Below are 17,888 nucleotides of genomic sequence, written 5' to 3' on the forward strand. Positions count from 1 at the left end.
GACTGTAGCTTAATGTATTGTGTGAATCCAGTCAACTGTAATTTATTCATGATATTGTGCAATTGGCAAGCACATGCTCTCCCAAATATTATTAATGAATGTACCTGTCATCAATGGAGTCCACTTTCTCTTGGATTTTGTCTGAGTTGATATTGCCATCACTAACCAATCTTCTTCCCGTCTCTACGACTGCATTGATCTTCTCCTCGTTGGCATCCATTGTGGTCATGAAATCCTCCTGTTTTTTGATAGCAGCTTCTGCTCCTTCCAAAGTGGTGGGCATTTCAGTATGTGCCAAAACATATTCCTGTAATTAAAAAAGAGTTAGAGTAAGATATAACTTATTCTACAACTTATGGCTGTTTAGTCTACGATTAACATTATCTATGTTAACATAATACATTCAACCAGAGCAGTAGACTGATTTGCACGTCTCTAGTGCAAATGACCTCTGTTGACCCAAACATAATCCCTGTGAATTTTTAAACATGTTTCCATATCTAAACAAACTGAATCTTGTTGAGCCAAAAGCGAATTTTCACAAAGGTAGATCTGTTGGACCGTTTGCAAGACCATGTCACCTTCAATAGATATATAGATCCCAACATCATGCTTTGGAGGACTGTGAATGAGTGGCAAGCTCAACCAAATGACTTCCTGATTTCTCTTCAACTGTGGCTTGAAGCATTCTTCCAATACAGGATTATAAAGGTTTGGGAGAACCAGAAAGTCTTTTATTCAGGTACCCAATAAATGAGAAGAAAAAAAAAACCAGGGCAAGATATGCAAGATGAACATGAGCTTGTCACTCCTTCTTGATCCATCAGGTATGTGTTACCTGATTATAGTCAATATATCAGCTTGGGTAGCTTATCATAGCTTCCTTATACAAACACTTTTTCAAAACACTTTTTGTCCGTTCAGAAAATGGTTTCTTGAGAATAAGGATCCCTACCCCATAGGCAAATATCTCAAATTAATTTTCTATCAATACAAAAATGTGCTTCCTTTTTCATGTGGCTGGCTAAAATTTAGTCAGTTTAGTCAGTTCAGTAGAAGTGGGAAAATGCTACCAATGTGTCTCAGAAGTTATCCTCCAAAAAGACAGTCAGTTTAATATCACTATTTTGGCATTTTAAAGCAAGAATGGGCATTGTGTGATTCCTCCCCCCCCCAGATGTTCTCGAACTCCAGTTCAACAGAGGGGGATGCTATTCATAACATTTGGAGAATCACAAGTTGCCTGAACCTTCTTTCTGAGAATTAAAGCATCCTTCTCATGATAACTGCTCACCTGGTTGTTAAGAAATGCCTCTGCTTGCTTTGTGTCTCTAAGGAATAACTGGTAGGCATGGGACTGGGAAAGAAGATTCTGCCGATTTTCCCACATTTTGTGAAGCTCATTCCATCCAGTATCCAAGGCCTGCAGACGCTGGTGTAAGAACATGTACTGAGCATCAGTCTGACCCTGGGTCACCATCTCACCAATATCTCTCATTTTCTGATAGTCTTCCTCATAATTATTAATTTCATTCTTAATGTTTTCATGCTGTGTAAGCAGCTTTTCTGCTTCCATCAATGTATTGGGCATGTCTTCTGAGGCAATGGCTGTTTGAGTACGGGAAAGCCAGGACTGGAAATCATCTAAGTCACGCAAAAACTGCTGCAGTTTGCTTGCCTCTCCCAAGGACTCTTCACGGTTCTTCAGAGTTGTTTTCATTTCTTCCCAAACATCATTGATTTCAGCAAGCCTAGACAAAATGGCTCGAGCCTGGTCAGGATGCTCCGATTCTAACTTTTCAGCCTCTTTCTGGAGATCAGTGAGCTTGGCTTCAATAGCTACCAAGTCACGTTCCATTCCAGTTAGCTTCCTCTGAAGAGCTATAACGCCAGCCAAGTCATTGCCAAGCTCTTGGGTGGATTCAATAACTTTAGTCTTCTCCCTGATCCAAGATTTGGTTTCATTACATTCAAGATGATAGTTCTGGATACTGAGAGCTGAGATAAGAGCATCTTTCTTTATGTCTACCAGTTCCCTGAATTGGCTCCACCTAAAGCAAAGATGCAGACGGGAAAAAACAGTGAACTTCACATTTTCATCCTTGCTTCTCTATTCCACGTTTTAATATGCTTTTTGCCTCTTTATTTGTAGTTCTCAATATAATACTTTAAAATTTAACAACTATATAATTCTATTACATTCTAAAATACTTGAACATTCCAAAAGATCTAGAAGAAGCGGGTGCAAATAACATCATTTTTTAAATTAATGTTGGCAAATAATTAGAAACTCTGAATAAATTAGGCAAACCTAACTGGGGTAGGAAGGGCAGTTTGGCTGACAAAAATAAATGCCAATTGATTATTATTATTATTATTATTATTATTATTATTATTATTATTATTATTATTATTCAGGAGTAAATGCATCTATTCTATTTTGAATGGACAACATGGACTATAAATAATTAATGATATAATATCTGTCTGGCCCTAGATAAAAGATGCATTTAAAGCTTAAAAAATTAGACAAAATGAGACCAGAAGCAAATACATTACCTTGTATTGAGCTTATCTTGCTGTGCTTTGATCTCTTTTTCATTTGGATGGCCATTGTGTATCAGCTGCCTAGCTATCTGATTGACCACAGCAACACGTGATGCTTGACTATTCATTTCTGGTTCTAAACTTTCAAATCTAGAAAAGGGAAAAAGAAAAAAAGACCCAACACACATTAATGATTAAGCCCGGAGCTCAATGAATGTAGAATTGAAAAAAGCTACAAGACCTCTTACCTGTGCTGTATCACTTCCAGATCTTCCAGTTTCTCAGGTATCTCCATGTTATTCAGCCATTGTTCCTTCTCATCAATCCAAAGTTCACAAGCATCTGCTTCACTAAACATCTTATACAAAGCCAAAGTGTCTTGCAATGCCTGCTTACGAAGCCGGGTGAGTTCTGCAACCTCTTTGTACCTTTCCTCTATTCCAGACAATCTGCTCTGTACATCTATGGACTCTGCATACTCCTCTGGTAAGGCTTTAGCTTGTTCGTGGAGAGAATCGATTATTGACCTGTAGCTCGCAATCTCTTCAGCCACATCTTTGTGTTTCTTAACCAAGGATTGAGTTGAATATTCATCATGGCCAACATCATTGCTTGAGACAATTTTGAGGATATCCAACATCCATGTGTCAATGTCATCAGCATCAGCCTGAAACTGGTGAAGTAGGGAAGCTTCTTCCAGTCGTTTCTTCCGTATGGAAGAGAGCTGCTCCAAATTAGCCCACTGATTCTGGATATCTGAAATCCTCTCTCTGATCTTTTCAGACCCAAAATGATTCTCAGCTATCATATCTTCCCCTTCTTTGACTGCTTGTTGGAAGTGACCACTCCGGCCACTCATCTCATCTTCAAATGCCTTGTGTTTGCTAAGAAGCCGGACAATGCTGGTTAAGTCTTTTCCGTAATCATCTGATGACAAGATCTGTTCCTTTTCTCTTATCCATCCCTCCTCTTCAGCCATTTCCCAGAAGAATTTCCAAAGACGTCGTGACTCTTCCAAGCGAGCACGACGTAGGGCTGACAGTTGACATAGCTCTTGGTAACAGAATTCCATGTGAGCCACACGGTCCCGAATAACTTGTGGATCGCAGGGTTTGTAACCTTTCCACAGGCAGAAAGAGGACATGAAAAATTAATCGCAGGAGAATATTACATTACATACACCAACAGACATAGAGAATGCTAGTTCCTTAAAATATGGTCATAGATTTTTCAATCTAAATGATTTCAATTTAATACATGCAAACTTCAGAGACATCTCCTAGCACAAATTAAAGCAACTCTCTGGTGGAACTTCAGACATCACTCTTCATTCCTCCACTACCACTTCCCAAGATGCAAACAGACAGCTCAAGTTCTATGCATCCAAAATCTTTGCAATACAGGGAGCAAAATAATCTGTTCTTCTAAAAGGTCCTTTAAAATTTCCTTCTGTGATGTGATGAATTAACATCAGCAAACTGTAGGAAATTCTGAAGAAACCCCAGGTAGAGTACATAATTATCCTCAACAGATTTTTCTTATATAAACCCATCACATCCTGTGACCAGATTTGGCTGGCTTTTTGTTTTTAACATCTGGAATAATGGCTACATTAAGACAGAAAGAAGGAATGGAAAGGAAAATTCGTGAAAAATGCTAGAACTGGGGCTGGGTCACCGTAATTATTAAATCTGTACACTTCTTATCTACATGTGTTGTTTCGACAAATGAACATCTTATTTAAATATTGTGCTCGAAGCACAGGTATATAATGGAATAGGTATGTCCAGAGAATCTGGGTGTGTACATGTTCCCTTCCACTTGACAGTTTACTTTTATGTACTCACTGGTCTAATTTATGTGGCTCACAAAAGGTGACTTTGGGTGGTTACAATAAACTAATAATTAGTATCTTCTATCTCTTTGAACACCTAAGGTACATGGGGTTACAACTGGCATCTACCAACAGGTCAAGCACACATCTAAGAGTGAACCCAAGTATCTTACCTTCCCCATCTGTAGCAAATTTCTGGGCAGATGCATTGACCCCTCTCACTCGCTCAGCCTGTATGGCAATGTCAGCTTCCACAAGAGCATGTTTCTGCAACAGGTCTTCTACCCCCAAGAGATGTTTGCCATAATCTTGAGACACTAGCAACACCTGTTTGTATATAATCAATTGGGGAAAGGATAAATTCCTAATTGTTTATTTTTTAAAAAATTGAATGATATTTTTCTGACTACTGTTTCATAAATATCTTCTTAGATCTTTTGCACTTGCCCAGAATGTTCTATAAAAAAGAAATACTTTTGCAAATACAGAACTCAGCACTTGTTCCTCACCTGTCTGATTTTATACACTAATTCATACTTCACAATCGACTAAGTATCTATTTTGTACTATTCTGTAAAAGGAAAGTGGAAATAAGTTCTTAACACAATGGACAGCACATCACTTAAAAGAAAAAAACCTAAGCAGGCACTGGCAGCAGCTTGGTTCTCAAAAGATCCACAGCAACAAAATTATTACAATTTGATATACAGCTAGTCCTTGACTCACAACTATTTGTTTAATGACCATTCATGGTGATGAAAGTGCTAAAAATGACTTATGACCAGGTTGTAAAATAGGGAGCAAGTCACTTGACAATTTCACTGCTTAGCAGTAATAGTTTCGATCCCAATTGAGTTCAAAAATCAAGGATTAGCTTTAGGCCCAAAGATTTAATCCAAATCTACTCTATTTTTTCAGGATATATTCTAGCCTCCTCGTTAATTCAGAGTTGAAACAAGTCATAATGGGAACAGTTATAACCATAGAATCTGCATATCCTTTGGGTATTCTTTTATCTCATTGGAAAATGTGAGCAGCTGCCTAATAAATGTATAATGAAAGCTTGCTTATTTTTCTGAATACAATTGGCATACAGTTCTGCCATTTACCTTCATCTCATCCATCCAATCCATAATATAGAGCATTTCTTGGAAGATCTTTTGCAGACCAAGGTTCATCTCTAGTCGTTGCCTGCGTGCCCTTAGTAACTCCAGGAGATATTCCCATAGGCGAATCACATTATCCTTCCTCGCAGTGATGCGTTTAATATCATGATAGTTCTCTGCTTCAAGTTCTCTGGCAACAGCAACCACTGCCTGGACTCTTTCTTCATAGGCTGCAATATCGGTCTCAATAGCTTCATGTTTCTTTGTTGCAGCCTCTACAGCTGGAAGATCAAATCCAAAGTTGTCCTACAAGAGGAAGCATTAAGTAGATTAGTACAATGGTATTGAGATTGTTTACCATAAAGCCTCTTATTATTTATTTATTTATTTATTTATTTATTTAATCAAATTTATATGCCGCCCTTCTCCCGTAGGACTCGGGGAGGCTCACAGAATAAAAACAACATAACAATAAAATAATGCTAAAACAAGCCAGTTTAAAATCCCCAAACAATTAAAACCTCGCAGCAGATGAGGGAATTTGCTGAAAAAGCCATGTCTTCAGGTTGGCGTGGAAAGTGCGGAGGTCGGGGGCCGTCCAGAGCCCGGTAGGTAACCCATTCCAGAGGGTCGGTGCAACCACAGAGAACGCCCTCATCCTGGGGGCCGCCAGCCGACATTGTCTGGCCGATGGCACTCGGAGAAGGGCAGTCCTATGTGAGCGCACTTATTACACTTCTGCAGTTGTCATAGGTCTACCACTGGCTTAGGATCAGTGGCCCTGGGAGGTAGAACCTGACCAGCAACTTGTTTAAAAGATTTGGTTGACCTGTGATGTTTCCCCCATCTTGCTCCTCCAATTCTCCAATTGTGGCTTATTCAATGAAGCCTTGGTGAGCAAACATGGCTTAGCCATAGTATGAACCCAGTCAGTGCTATGCCTGTATTCTTGATAGGCCAACTGACTAATCAATAAAGTTATACCATTATGTTATACCATATTTTGCATTTGAAAAATGCAAACACACATATCCTGATCATGTGGAACAGCGGACTTGCACTCATTTTGACTAGTAAACTTTAGTCCAGTTTCTTACTTAGTCATAATTTCCTGCCCTTTACTGCAAGGCTATTAACATTTCTGACATGATGATGCCACTGTAGGGTTGTCTCTCTCTAAATGGTCTACGATGAAGAATTAGAATTCAGTAAGGATTGCCATTTCTGATAGAATCTTGCATCAACATAACTTTAGAAATTAAAAAAAAAAGTTTGCAATAAACCTGAACGACTTAATTTTCTGCAGACAAACTGCATTCTCTGATTAATAGATACTAGTGCAAGGAAGTCATTCATAAGTAATTCAGTGTAGGTTTGTTCACAATCCTGAAGGAAATGCAGAGAAACGTGTCTGTCTCCCTAATGCAAGTGAGAATTATCCCCGGGTTAGAGATTGCAGCTTTATTTGCCTAAATGCTTTAAAAGTGTCACCTGAGAAACCAGTCGTTGATTTTCACTTAGCCAAGTCTCCCGCATAGCTGCCTTACGGTCGAATCTGCGAGCAAGTTGTTCCAGTTTCTCCTGTCGGATGAGCTCATTACGCAATGCCAGTTCTCTTTCATGTTCAGCTTTTTCCAGTCTTTCCCAGGCCTGAGTAAGTAATTAAAAAATGTGCAGTTTACACGAAGAAAAAAATTGGGAAATGTAAATGTTTATTTCAACACTGCATCAATATTACATAATAATTTAATAAGACAGTTTTGGATTGCTGGGATTATTTAGGAAACCTAAGAGGCAAAGCCCTTAATGAGTGACATTCAGGGCTGATCAAAGCATTAGAACTATCAGTATTTACGCTCCTATTAAATAGAATAAAATCGTATTGTTTTACCTGGGAGTTTTCCTCTCTGTGGTTCATTTGAAGGGTTCTAGATTCTGCATAGCAATAGTCAGATGCTGAATGACAAAACCTTATGGCTGACTCAGAAAAGATAGGTTTCACTTTATAAAAGGAAACCTTTCAAGGACTCATGGCTACAGTGAAAAATCTGAAAAACTGCTAAGGGGGAAAAAATTGGATAGGACTTCCTTTAGTCAGGATGCTATTCTTATCTTAGCAACATATGTACTTTCCCAAGAAATGAAGAAATGCATCCTGAAAACTTTGCAAACACAATTAAAGCAGCAAAAGCCATCATAGCAATATTGCAATAAAGCAAACTGATCCAGCAGGGAAAAACAGGACATGACATCCCAAGTTCCCTGTGCAATTAATGCTCAGCACCCTTTAATCCAAAACGTTGGGTCAGATGTCTGTTTGAAGGAAAGGTCATATAATATTGCCTGTTTTAACCGAATGCAAACAAGGGAGCCAGTCCGTTTATCGGATCTTCCTTATAAAAAAAATAAACAATTCTCAATTCCTAATCAGCCATCTTGTATTCAATCTTCAGATGTCCTGCTGTTTGGAACCTAAGGATATTTAAGAATTTACAATTGTAAATTGCAGCAGGAATTTACTGCTGCAATTACGCATGAAAGCAACAGCTGCCCTGAGAATTCCAGCCAGGATGAAAAGGAAATTATAAAGTGTTATCCTTCTAAAAGTACATTATCTCTTCTAGATCTTGTCAAACTAGTTGCTGTTCATCTGGTTGAACCAGTAAAGCGATTAATTGTCTTCTTTTCTAGCATCTTTGTTGCAGGGCAATAAGTTTCAGTAGTTTCATTAAACACTTCTCTCCCTTTGAACATCCTCTCTCTTGTTCCTACTTGAATGGGGAGTTTGCCTGGGCGAGGGAAGTCATGTAGCAGCATATTCTTTCTATTCATCCCAACACTCTTTTTCTATAACAGCCTTCCTGAAAACTATTCTCCATAGCAGGCCTATTTTTATTTTTAGATTATAAATGGCTTCATTTTGGTAAAGCTAAATGCGTGTAGACTCAAGGAAACCAAACAATAATTTTAAAATAATGCATATTCAATGTCCTGCTCTTTATAGACTAGAGTACACTACAATATCCAGAAACAAGCCCAGGACAAGTCACAGAAACACTCCTATAGTGCACAAAAAATGACTTGCATTTTGTGGTTAAGTTCTTGCATTCTGCATAAAACTCTAAGTCAGAAATTTACTCCCTAGTGGCCTGTGTACCACATACTGTACATCTTCTAGGGCAGCGTTTTGCAATCTCAGCTGCTTTAAGATGTGTGGACTTCAACTCCTAGACTAGCAATAGCACTTAGACTTGTATACCGCTTTACAGTGCTTTACAGCCCTCTCTAACAGGTTTAGAGTCAGCATATTGCAATCTGGGTCCTCATTTTACCCACCTCAGAAGCATGGAAGGCTGAGTCAACCTTGAGCTTGGTGAGATTTGAACTGCCAAATTGCAGCAGCTGTCAGTCAGCAGAAGTAGCCTGAAGTACTGCACTCTAACCATTGCACCACAGTGGCTCAATTCCCCAGATAGCATGAGGAATTCTGGGAGTTGAAGTCCACACATCTTAAAGTTGCTCAGGCTGAGACACACTGTTCTAGGGACTACCTTTTCTTTCTTCCACATTTAGTAAGAACACTTGGAAACTCAGTAGGGAGGAATGTGTGAAGAAGCAGAAATGAATCAGGACAGCTAATCCTGATAGTGGTTGCTAGAAAAGTCACTTTGAAAAGAAGAGGCCAGGGTTGTGCTATCTCCTTATATTGATCCCCCAAAAATGTGGAATGAGAACCGAGAATTTCATGATACCACTCCTCTATTTATGGTTTTGTTCGCCTACCATTATGTCTGGCTCCATTTTGTCTCAGAAAAAAAAATCCTTTCAGCATGCACTTACGCTTGGCTTTGCATTATTAAAAAAAAAAAAGAAGAAGAGACTGCCTTTGCAATTGAATATATATATATATATATATATATATATATATATATATATATATATATATAATTTATATTTCGCTGATAAAGAAATAAAGGGAGACTAGTATAGATCTATTTCAAGCTAGGTACACTGCAGATGTGGTGAACTAATTCCTATCGTAATTTTTTAAAATTTTTATTTTAGATTTTTAAAAACTGATTTATTTATTCATATCCCACCTTTATTATTTTTCTAAATAATTCAGGGCAGCAAACATACTAATATTCCTCCTATTTTCCCAAAACAGCCACCACCATTGGGCTGAGAGTGTGACTGACCCTCAGTCACGCACAGCTGGCTTTCATTCAAAGGTAAGACTAGAACTCACAATCTCACTGTTTGCAGCCTGGTCCTTAGACCAAACTGGCTTAATTAATTAATTAATAGACAAGAATTAAGTAGACTGTGCTATCTAAGGGTTTTTGATAGTTTAAGTCCAAACCATTTGGAAGTCACAGTGTTGTTGCATTATATACTAGAAATCCTATCCAAGACTATTGTTAGGCTTCAAAATCCTGATCATCCCAGAGTTCAGTTAGTAGCATTGGGTGAACAAATCAATTAGAAATTTATATAGGTATTTACCTTGTTGATATCTGAGATGAGTTTTCCTTCTCTGGGCATGTACACTTTTTGATTGTTAGCCCTCATTTTACTCTGGATGGTGAAAAGCAGTACTTCCAGATTTCCCTTTTCTGTGAATCTGAAAAGAAAGCAGTGTGGGTAAAATCCAGAGGCAAATATTAACTCTGCAAAGGAACAATAGGGTATTTGCATCTATATATGTGGATGCTTTAGATGAACACAGTTATTGTAGCCATATTAATCTATGCAGGCAAAATAAATAAACAAGGAATCTGGTAACAAGGCACATGATGCATACTAATAGCTAGTTTAAACGACACTTCACACATTTAGCTACCTGCTCTTGAAAGAAGCAAACCAAATTCTTTTTATATTTACTTGCAACACAGCAATTTTTAATATTTTTTCTCTTGGTTTGTACAGAATCGGGTACTTTAAGCAATTCAAAAGTGCATAATAGATTATTGATGGCTACAGAGTTTATAAACTATTATTTTTCAAAGAAAATGTTCAGCATCAAGAGAAATATATTGCCAAGATGATTTATTGCTACTGTATGAATTATTTTGGATTAGACACAATAATACATTTTTTATATTCCTTTCTACAATTGGCAGTCGCTTTTGGTTGTACATCTGCTTGTAGCCTGTGTTGCTTATACATTACAATAAAGGCAAACACCCTTATTTCTAAGATAAAATCATGCATGCTCATGGCTCAGACCACTTACAGCCCTGGGGTCTTATCTGCAGTCATACTAAGTGGATAGAGAAGGACTTTTACACTTAGCTAACCAGAAAATGAGCAAAATACTTAGTTTAATGTAATTCTTCCCAAAAGAAAACAAAAAAAGACAGTGGTACAGGGTTAAGGCGTTGGATTAGAAACAGAGAGACTTAGTTCACCCTTTGCTATGGAAACTCACTGGGTGAATTTGGCCCAAGTCACTCTCTCTCAGCCCAATCCCACTCATGGGGTTGCTGCTGTGGGAAAAATAGGAGGGAGCACCAAGTATATCACCTTGAGTTCCTGGATGAACGGTATAAATTTAGTATTTCACCAGGAAAACATCACTAGATTCTAATCATCCAAGATTAACACATGCAAATTGCCAGATGATTCCTGTTGTTTATTACACTGGAATTAATTCTTCTCTCCCAACCCAAAAGATAATGATATGGTGAATAAATCGTACTTGGGCGGTTTTTCCACCGTGCGGTAGGTATTGAATGCTTGTAGCTGTTGCTGCACACCAATCAGTGAGTTAGCAAACTTGCGATTGTTCAGAATGATAATGGTTTGTTCAATCCACTCAAGGAGATCAGAGGCAAGAGACTCATATTTCTCAATCATCTTCTCGGTTTCAATTGCATTGTCAAGCACCTGAAACAAGCAGTTGAAGGCAAAGAGATAAGGATCAGACTTCTTCAGATAAAAATTGTGGCAATGTGAAGATGGTGTTCATGTCTACAAGTTTGTATGTTCATGCAATGTATTTCAATGGCAACCCAAAACAAGTGGGCAAATGAAATTAAAAAATTGGGACTGCTGAGATAATGGATAAAAAAAATGCACATGCCGAAATAAAATGTTAGCATTCCTAAGAGTATTTAAAAGGGAATTACTAAATTGTGAATTAATTCACCCTTAATAGTTCATGCCAAATCCATATTGAGATAAAAAAGTGTTATTGCAGTGGCATTAAAATTTGCATATGATAAAACTGAGTAAGTCTGCAAGAAAAAGAGATAAGCATGCTACATTCCATATTTAAACCTTTAAGCTGGGTACCTTTCCAATTCGCTTTCCTTCAACAGCTAAGGCTTTCATCTTAGAAAAATAGTGGTAATATGTCACCACATAGGTGATAATAGACTTTTCATCTGGATGGTCAACACTTATATCTGAAAAGCAAACAAGAACTGTTTTAATGCAGAGCTGGATAATCATAGAATCATGTTGAAGATTCACTGAAGCAAGGATCAGGAATTCAATCAGACAAGGCACTGGGAGTAAGTCAATACAGAGTTTCATACAATCCATTTTCATACTGCAATGTCACAAAGTTTAGAATTGATCATATACTGATAGTCCAGCCTTTGCTCCCATGGTTTTCTCACTCATATTTTATATTGACAAGCATATAAGGTTGGCGAAACAGAAAAAGTGAGAAGATTCATGATTTGGAATACGAATACCACACTTCCCAATCCAGATTCTAAAACCTAAGCACCATTAAGTGTGCTTTCGTGCCCTTCTCCAAAGTATTAATTGCAGAAGATAAATGTAGAGAAACACAAATTACAGTGTTATCATAAAACAAAATGTATTTTTTACAGGTATGGGCTGAGGGTCTGAGTTAAACTTAAACCACTGACTTTGGCAGGTGCAACATGTTTGGTATAATGTTCTGTTTTAGCTTTCATTAGAGTGCTGGAATGGAGAATTTAAAATTAAATCCAGACTGATTCCCTGGTTTGCTATTTACTTGGACTCTATGATTTGCCTGAAAAAGCAGTTGATCATCTTACACACAGATAACAGAATAAAAGGCAGAGACTTCCATTAGGATGTAGGTAATCCCCAATCACAACCTTTCAGTTAACAGTCAAAATTATAACACCATGGAAAAAGTGAATCATGATCTGTACTCATATTATCACACCATTTCTGATCTCACATAATCTCAATTCAGGTGCTTGGCAACCAGTTTGCATTTAGGACTGGTTGCAATGTCCTATGGTCACAGGATCACTACTTGCTGCTTTCCAGAAAAAATATGACACTAAGGAAGTTAGATTTGCTTAACGATCACATGATTAGCTTAATGACTATGGTGATTCCCTTAACAACTACCATAAAATTGTTATATAATCAGATTCCATTCAATATCATGATCACAATGATTTACAGTGAAAATCCTGGTCCCAGTTGTGGTTATGAGGATTACTCATAAGGCAATCTGTGTAACTCAGTGAATATAACAGAAAAATGAATTTGTTATCTGCCTCTAAAAATTATATTATCTTCCAATGAGCCCTCCCTCTGAGTTTTGTCACCTTTTGTTTAACACATTGGTTTAGAGATTAAAGAATTTGGAAAGGAGGTTTTGGCTGGCTACAAATGAGGCAGTGGACACAGGAAAACTAACAGAAGAAGAGAAATTTGTGTTACTGTCAAGAGTTCTTACCTTCAGGATCCAGGAGTTTAGTAAGGCCAAGGTGTTGCTCTGCCAGGTTAAAAGCATTCTGCAGATTGTAGTGTGCATTTGATTTCTTCAGCTTATCAAAATCAATTAAATCAGGCCTAAGAATGTAAAATATATTTACCTAAATTTGTCCTGTATTATGCAGGAATATTAGCAAAGGAATCAGACAGATAAAGAATCAAAGTCAGTAAGAAATGAGACATGGAATACACTTTTAAATAGAGGCAGACTCATCTATATCAACTCTGTGGCAGAGAAAAGTACCCCAATACGTACTAATCAAGGAGAATAATTCCACAAATGGAGAGGGTGGGGGATATGATACTGTGACATGAGAGAAAAATGACTCGTGAAAGATAAAATGCATGCATGTACGGGCTGGAGCATGCAACTGAAGCAAACGAGCAAGAATGAAGTCTAAAATCAATCATTTGCCTCTGAACTGTCTTGGGAGCCAACAGCAAAAGGGTTTTATATGTGCAATTTCCCAGCCGAGTTACTGATTGCAGTCTTTTAGCGTTATTTCAATTATATTGTTTTTGTTTTTATTTTTAAATAATTACCTTATTATACAGGCCAAAACTGAACACAGCAAATAAGATATGACGATGTACAGACTACTATTACATGAGAATCAAAAGCACCAAAAGGGCACCCCTCCAAATGCAGTAGATCCTTGAGATGGGCTCTGACTCTTTTATGCTTGCATGAACATGTGATCATAAGGCTATCAATCAAATGCTATTACTATTAATATTTTCTGAATGTGTTTCTTTTTGTTGTGATGCTACTTGATAAAAATCAGTATTCAAAGAATTTTTAAAATTATTTCTTATATATGGAACCGGGTAGGAGTTCTTTATTGTTCCAACCACTATTTGCCTAAAAGAGACAAATTTCTCTCCAAATAGAATAGTAACTTTTTTCTCAGCAGAAGAAACTGCTATTAGGGACAATAAATGATGTCCTAGACCTAGGCTGATGCATACATCATTGTAATCTTGCTCAAGCTGTTGCAAGGTTGAAGATCTGGGATCTGGGTGTACGAAGGATAGCTCTGCCTGTTTTTGGGGTAGCAGACTGCTAATTACTGGTGCATCACCTGTTTTCCAGGACAGAATTGCAGCTATTACAGAATTGCTGGTATGTGGAAAAAGGATTCACACTCCCACAACCCATGTTGTTTTTACTGATAAATTCTGGTAAGAGACAGATTGAAAAAAGTCTATAGCCATCTCCTGGTAAAGCACATGTCTATGGGAATTTTTGCTTCTTCCCTTTTGAGAGAGAGAGAGAGATCAACCTCACAATTAGATAAATAACATCTAATTTCATTCTTTTAAAAAGAGAAAAATATATTTTTAAAAATTAGCTTTATGTCAACATAAGGTAAACTTTCAATGATAAAGATTTGAAAATATAATGGTCCAAATCTCAAACAGCATCTTAAAAGGCAATCTCCTATGGAAAAAAGTAAAGGAAAATATAAGCCACTGGAGCAGGGGTCCTCAAATATGGCCCGCCAAAGCCATTAATCCGGCTTGCATGGGACTATGAGGCTGCCCCGCCCATATCACCTCACCTACCCGCCAGCCCCCACCCGCCTTCTGGAGGCTGAGGCCAAAAACGGACCTGTTTTTGGGCAATAGAGTTGTACTGGAGACCGAGAAGGCCAAAAACGGGATGCGCTGAGGCCTCAGGAGCCAAAAACAGGATGTGCGGAGGCCTTGGGAGGCCAAAAATGGGCCCCTTTTGGCCTCCAGAGAGTGTGAGGGAGAAAGGGGGGGACAGGGAGGGAGAGGGAGGGAGGGAGGGAGAGAGAGAAAGAGAGCGCGAGAACACACACACACACACAAACAGAAGTCCCTCACACACACACACCCAAGGCAGCCACATCCCTTCACTAACCTGCTTTCCATCCCCAGGAGCATAACAAATTAAAGTTTAATTTGTGTGTATTGTTTAATGGACTGCTAAATTGGCCATGCCCACCCAGTCACATGACCATCTAGCCACGCCACCCAGTTGGTCCAGCCCAACAGTCTGAGGGACTGTGAATTGGCCCTCTGTTTAAAAAGTTTGAGAACCCCTGCTCTGGAGTAAATGTTGGTCCGCTAGTAATTTAGAGGCAACTTTGCTCTAATTAGGTTTCAAGTTGCAGAAAACAAACAATTCCTGGGCATTTACAGAGAAAATAAATACCATGACAGAATATTCAACTTTAAGCATACTGGACCAAAAGAAAATAAAAATTAATTTTATGAATTATTTTTAGCTAAGGGGTTTTTATCTAAGCTTTCAATGATGGCAATTTTCCTGAAAAAGATTTTCCTCTATTTCAATTAGTCCTGAAGTTCTTTTTCAACTCCTTGAGGAGTCAACAACTAATTCTTATCCTGTTGGGGAGATATAATGAACCTTCTTTCGCTTCTCAGCCTGTTTTCAATTTCTGCCTTTCTTTTTTTAAAAATAGAAATCATTTTTCTCTTCAGCAGAAAGGGAGGGGTGTGTGTGTGTGCGTGTGTGTGTGTGTGTGTGTGAATTTCTCTGTATATGTGATCTCTAGTCCTGACTCATTCAGACTTCAGTATGCTTAAAGACATATCAATACTCAGGAGCTGCTGGCTATCAAAGAATGTAAGGTGGACACTTGCTTGCCCCTACAATATATACTGATTTCATATGTTTTACAGAGTAGCTTGATCAAAAACGCACAGTGCATCTTCAAACATGACCAAGGGAAAAGGACAGAAGTGCCAAATTACAGTAGATACGGTAGGATACAGATCTGCAATCCAATCCTAAGCACCTGAAAGTAAGCCTGACTAAATGTAGGATTTATTTCCATGTTTTCATGCACAAGATGTGGCTGTTAGCATTTGTTCCAGGGTAAGAAAAATTACAGAATTAAGTTAAAGGTTTCACAGAAGAAGTGGTCTGGAGTGAAGTCTGAAGAGGCAGACAGAGATGGAGAAATGCAGATGTCTCAGAAAGGAGATCTAGAACTTTCAGTTTACATAAAATAGAATTCTGTATCCATTGGTTCAGTGCTTAAAACTCTCGCAAAATTTCATCAAACGCCCACCTGTGTTTATGGATTAGTGCGTTGAAAGCCATGCCGTCCCTCCAGCTGGTGGTGAAGTTGTGAATGTTGACGTTGGGATAGCTGACACAAAAAAGGACCAAAGGAAAAACAAAAGAAAACTCAATCAATTTAGATTTAATGCTTGGAGACATGAAAAATGATAATAACCAGCTGCTTAAGGTACCAAATGTTCTGCTCAAGCACCCCCAAAGTATCTGCAGTCATTTTCAAGCCAAGTCCTAATAATTTGTCCTCCCGATAATGTCCAAGCCATCCTGATTAAAATATATCAATTAAAAGATAGGGAGGATTCTGTTGCTGAATTTATTATGAACTTATTGACCACAAAGAAAATTGGATTATCATGAACCAGGAAATCCTCTGAAGCCCTGATAGTTGTATATGAAAAGAGGATGAGTAAAGGATTATTGAAGCTTGCAGGAGCATGAAGAGCCATGTGAGAAAGGAGGCCCCACAGATAGGGATGCAAGCAAATGCCAGGACCAACACCATAAGTCTTTAGTGAGCTGCCAACTTGTGCAGCCTAGCCAAGATGACTGATTCATGCCAAACTAGAAGCAAGAGGCTGGAACAAGTTTCTAGAAGAAAACCAAGAGAAATGAGTGCAGTAACTTTTCCTAAAGCTGCCCATGTAGTGATCATATGAAAACAAAGGTCATCCCCTGTCCCATGGTTACCATACTGCAAGCATTGGTATAATTGGTCCCAACTGCCTTTAACATTGGCCATATTAAAGGCAACTGGAACTACAGAAGACAGGGCTCATTCCAATCAGTGTACCAAGCCCCTCATAAGAAACCTGTGCTTCCAAAATGTGACAGGCTGAGGGATATATATAATGTGCAACTATCTAAATTGTGTACCTCATAATTGTTGTTTGTGCAATAGCAGTACCATTAACCACAGTACCTACAAAATATCGTAGGTCAGTTCATATTGCTGGCAAAACATCACAAGACATGACATTGGATCATAATGTATTATTATAAAAATATTAGCACATCTTTTACTTTTAAGTGGAGTGCTCTCCTTAATCAGAAAAGATATATGCACATACCTGCAAACACACATTCACTCACTCACACACACACTCTTCCATTACTACAGAATGCTGTATGGAAAATCTAGATGATCATTCAGTTCAAACTCACCCAGCTGTCTTCATCTGGCACCACAGGAGTAGGGCATCTTTAGCAGATTTCTTTTCTTTGTTATCTTCTGTTTCAACACTGATGTCCTGAATCTGGAAAGTCACAGGACAGTGATGACAGTGATGAAAAAGTAATTTTGCAATAACCAATCTCCACAGGTCTTTAAAGAAAAGTAAAGCTGAATTATGACCATAAGCACAGTTGCGGTTTCATTTAATGACCATATCACTTAATAACAAGTTGCCTGTCCCAACTATGGTAGATGAGGACTACCTGTAGGGGGCAACAAGATATATCTTCTTGCAAGCAAGAGCTATTAAATATTAAACGCCATGTGTTTGTGTTGTTTGGAGTGACATGACAAACTGAGATTTGTCAAAAACTGAAACAAAAGTTTCTGAATTCTTCCTCACAGTTGCTGAAGGGAAGG

The 17,888-nt window shown here is 38.2% G+C and overlaps 1 protein-coding gene across 1 annotated transcript in view; it reads right to left on the minus strand.

Moving 5' to 3' along the window:
• SPTBN1 (spectrin beta, non-erythrocytic 1) overlaps positions 1-17,888 on the minus strand; it is a 171,856-nt gene that overhangs the window by 41,582 nt on the left and 112,386 nt on the right. Inside the window, exons 5-17 of the mRNA XM_070932247.1 lie at positions 17,459-17,550; positions 16,287-16,367; positions 13,184-13,299; positions 11,785-11,897; positions 11,189-11,376; positions 9,994-10,111; positions 6,979-7,137; positions 5,491-5,793; positions 4,555-4,708; positions 2,796-3,666; positions 2,560-2,697; positions 1,295-2,051; positions 105-307 (exon numbers count right to left, since the gene is read on the minus strand). Of these exons, the coding sequence (XP_070788348.1) occupies positions 105-307; positions 1,295-2,051; positions 2,560-2,697; positions 2,796-3,666; positions 4,555-4,708; positions 5,491-5,793; positions 6,979-7,137; positions 9,994-10,111; positions 11,189-11,376; positions 11,785-11,897; positions 13,184-13,299; positions 16,287-16,367; positions 17,459-17,550 (3,293 nt within the window). The remainder of the gene's footprint in view (positions 1-104; positions 308-1,294; positions 2,052-2,559; positions 2,698-2,795; positions 3,667-4,554; positions 4,709-5,490; positions 5,794-6,978; positions 7,138-9,993; positions 10,112-11,188; positions 11,377-11,784; positions 11,898-13,183; positions 13,300-16,286; positions 16,368-17,458; positions 17,551-17,888) is intronic.

The sequence above is a fragment of the Pituophis catenifer genome, unplaced genomic scaffold, assembly GCF_029215685.1.
Source record: "Pituophis catenifer annectens isolate HBS135680 unplaced genomic scaffold, rPitCat1.0.hap2 SCAF_1, whole genome shotgun sequence".
Classification (NCBI taxonomy): Eukaryota; Metazoa; Chordata; class Lepidosauria; order Squamata; family Colubridae; genus Pituophis; species Pituophis catenifer.